Raw genomic sequence first — 3,517 nt, forward strand, 5'->3', positions numbered from 1 at the left:
TTTATAACAATCTGTGCGTTTTATGTTTAAGTTGTTTAGTGAAATTATACAAATTTACGACTGACGAAATTGTGATACCTCTGTACAAGCTGTACAACAGTATACCGCATAATGCATCCTCTTCTAAACAAAAATATAATCACAACATAATTGTAAATCTTCAGAATAAGTGATATTCGCTCCGAATGTGGAGAGTTAAACAAATGTTCATGTCATTACCGGATACCTGTGCTATTTCAGTTTAAGAACACAATATGTAAAATGAATAAGACCTCTACTCATATATTTCACTTTGTTTACAAATGAAATCGAATCGAATCTTTATTTCAATTGAATGGATGACAGCATGTTTGTCTAAATCGCCGATATGTGAATACATACACAAACACATTGGTGATATGGCTGATATACTTGATTTGGTAGAAGAAATAGATGATGAACGATCCCTTGTGTGTTTCTAGAAGGATCCTGGTGAGCTGACCAATAGGAATCTGATCGATGACTATATTAGGGAGCCAGAGGAGGAAAAATATGACGGTGATGATGATGACAACTTGAGTAGTCTTATGGTCGGACTGGTTATTCTTAAGCTTCTTTGATGATGGTTTTGTCTTATCATCGGCGGGTTGGTGTGTAGCTCTTCTTGTTTTACCTGATTCGACGTCTGGCAAAGAATCTTGGGTTTTCATCTTGCTGGTGACAGAGGGCCGTGTCGAATTTGAGATGGTACTAAGTGGTATTGACACACTTGCCTGGTGGATAGCTCTTGTTGCACACGAATCTTCAATATATGACGCAGATTCGTTAAGGGCTCTTTGCTTGTTGGATGCCAAAGATTCTACATCATTCGATATGGTTTTTACAAAGGCAGATCCAGTGGTCATTTGTTGACGGATAACCTGGCTTGCGCGAATAAACTTGTAAATCTGTATGTACAAAACTGAAATACCCAAGGCAGAAACGCAAAATACAATCGCTTGGGTTTTGGCGTATACGTCACGTCCCCAGGATATATCGCCATAGACATTGCATCCATACTCTCTTCCGAGTTTTATCGAGGTCGTGATGAAGAAGAACGGGACGTGGAGACCGAAGGCGGTAATTGCGCAACCGATAGAAACCAAGATGGCAGCTCGTCGTCCGATTCGTCGATCAAATGGCTTACAGACAGCTTGGTAGCGGTAAACAGCAATCCAGATCGTGAGAAACAGTCCGGAGTAGAGTCCCGACCTCGCTGCAATGACTTCAATGTAGCATGCCCATGGGCGCTCATCGTGAAAGAAGACCATGACGATCTTCATCCCGTTGATGATACTGGCGATGAGATCGACAACGGCAAGGGCGATGAAGGTGATGTCTGTAGCATTTTTAATACCCTGACAAGTAAAGACGATGATGATGGCTATATTGCCTGGAATCCCGATGGCAGCCGCCAGACAACCAACAGTCATTCGAAGTATATAGAAGTCGGTAAACATACTGAAGAATCACGGCGAGATGTATGCCAAAAGAGAACCAACCAAGCTTAATCTGAATTAAAAATGATATAAATTTGTTTGAATTCAGGTCTTTATGTATCTTAGCATATCTTACGCAAGTCCATGGGCTACAAAAATGATAATGCGAAGTAACAAACGCAACTTGTTTGCACTAAATCCCGGACACTGTCACGACTGCTATCCGAGGTATGGTACATTAGAAGTCGAGTTACTCTTATAATTATTATCGGCGATGGAAAATAAATTAGGGTATCTGGACGAAAACCTTCGTCATCGTCAATGTTTGCATGAATTATATTGGATAATGTCATAGCATCCGTTGGTGTCAATCATTCTATCAATGCTACCACTGTACCAATCAATGATTCAGTATATTGTCGGTCAAGTCAAAGTGTTCAATGATGATTCTGGAATGAAAGTGGCTATTTCGTTTGATGTGGACTATTGAGAATATTTAAGTCAATAAATTTGGTGAGCACTTTTACTTACCATTCATAGTACATGTATTTTTTATTTCTATTGACAGCCTTGTCAGTCAATTCCTCATTATGCACGAAATGTTTACATAGAGCTGCGGTTATTAGGGTAGACTTCATTAATAATAATATATTACTATCAACTTTTAAAAACAAATCCAAGGTTCTTTTCATCCACTTTATTGAAAAATCACCTTGTGCACATCGTCAAACATAATGACAGTAAAGAAAAGATCGGCGGCTTGTTACTTTAAAAATGTTACTTTAATATAAACCATTATATCTATTCATATCTGTTAGCCACTTAAAGTGGCCCTCATATGTCAGTCACAATGATACAAATCTCGGTTGGCGATAATACCTCTTTTTGTAAGTAAAGAGATATAAAATGCAGAGTACCTGGAATTTTTTTTTTATTTCGATTCATTTTATAAATCGACCACTAGCGTCTCGATAGAAATGCCTTCACAATGCCATGTATCAAAAAGATATAATATTATTCACATGAAGGACGGCCCTAACCTTTCCATAAAAAAGTCTCTCTATTCTATTCATTTCCTTCCTTCATAGATTTTTATATTGTGATTTCTGGTTAAGAAAAAAAGTCGTACAACAATTCTGAAGTTTAATTTTCTTCTCACAATAATATTGTTAAGACCTTATAAGATCCAATATCTATCGTTGGTAATCGATTTTGGGCCATTAGCATTCACAACTTGATTGACATCATGGTATACTTTTTGAATTGGGCAGTGGCGCGCGTATCTAGGTCTCATCTTCATGGGCTTTGAAAAGCCGAGGTGGGGGTCGTTTATATATCATATCAATGAAACCAATGGCTGGTTCAGCAGAGGCATTGGCAAAGATTACAAAGCAAATCAAACAGCCCTTTTTTCCCCTCCAAACTTGGGGAGAAGGGGGGGGGGGGCTTATAATGACCTAATATTTGCATGTTGCGGAAACTAAAAGAAGGCCTTTTGAAAAAATTGTTTTGGAGAAAGCACTTGTACAACTGTAAATGACTAATGATTACCTAACTTTTATGAACACTATTCAGTATTCATGAACATTATTATTTTATTCACCGACGACACCTTCTCTGAAACACACGAGGAAGTATTCTTCTCAAGAGGGCAAACAATAGGTATTCATTAAGCACCTCCACCACTTTGGCAGTGATACCTCCTAAATACAGAAAGTGTGACGTCTCCAACATGCGTAACAGAATACAATGTGATATAAATGTACCAATTCCGTGAGTGAACGAAGAGGGCGAACAAGTACAACAATTTCGAAGACTTGAATTCATCCATGCCATTACAGATCTTTTACGTGCAATATTTATTCTTGCGCCCAATTACATTTCGCTTTATTTCGCTTGATTTTGCTTTAAATCATGTTTTGTTTACACTGTTATATATTTTTTCATTTAGTTAAAGGGGCATGTTCCCCGTATTCCAGAGGGCGCTCAAAATACGTACGCGCGGGCGGACGGCGCTATAGCTGCCTATTGACTCCAACAGAATACGGCTCTTACGCAGA

General features: G+C 38.4%; 1 protein-coding gene across 1 annotated transcript; it reads right to left on the reverse strand.

Moving 5' to 3' along the window:
* Positions 1–326: 326 nt before the first annotated feature.
* Positions 327–1,451, reverse strand: LOC105446711. The gene has a single exon (XM_011683870.2). It carries the CDS (start codon positions 1,449–1,451, stop codon positions 327–329), a length of 1,125 nt encoding a protein of 374 aa, XP_011682172.2.
* Between the last annotated feature and the right edge of the window lie 2,066 nt (positions 1,452–3,517).

The sequence above is a fragment of the Strongylocentrotus purpuratus genome, unplaced genomic scaffold (genome assembly GCF_000002235.5).
Source record: "Strongylocentrotus purpuratus isolate Spur 01 unplaced genomic scaffold, Spur_5.0 spur5_scaffold_6, whole genome shotgun sequence".
NCBI classification, from domain to species: domain Eukaryota; kingdom Metazoa; phylum Echinodermata; class Echinoidea; order Camarodonta; family Strongylocentrotidae; genus Strongylocentrotus; species Strongylocentrotus purpuratus.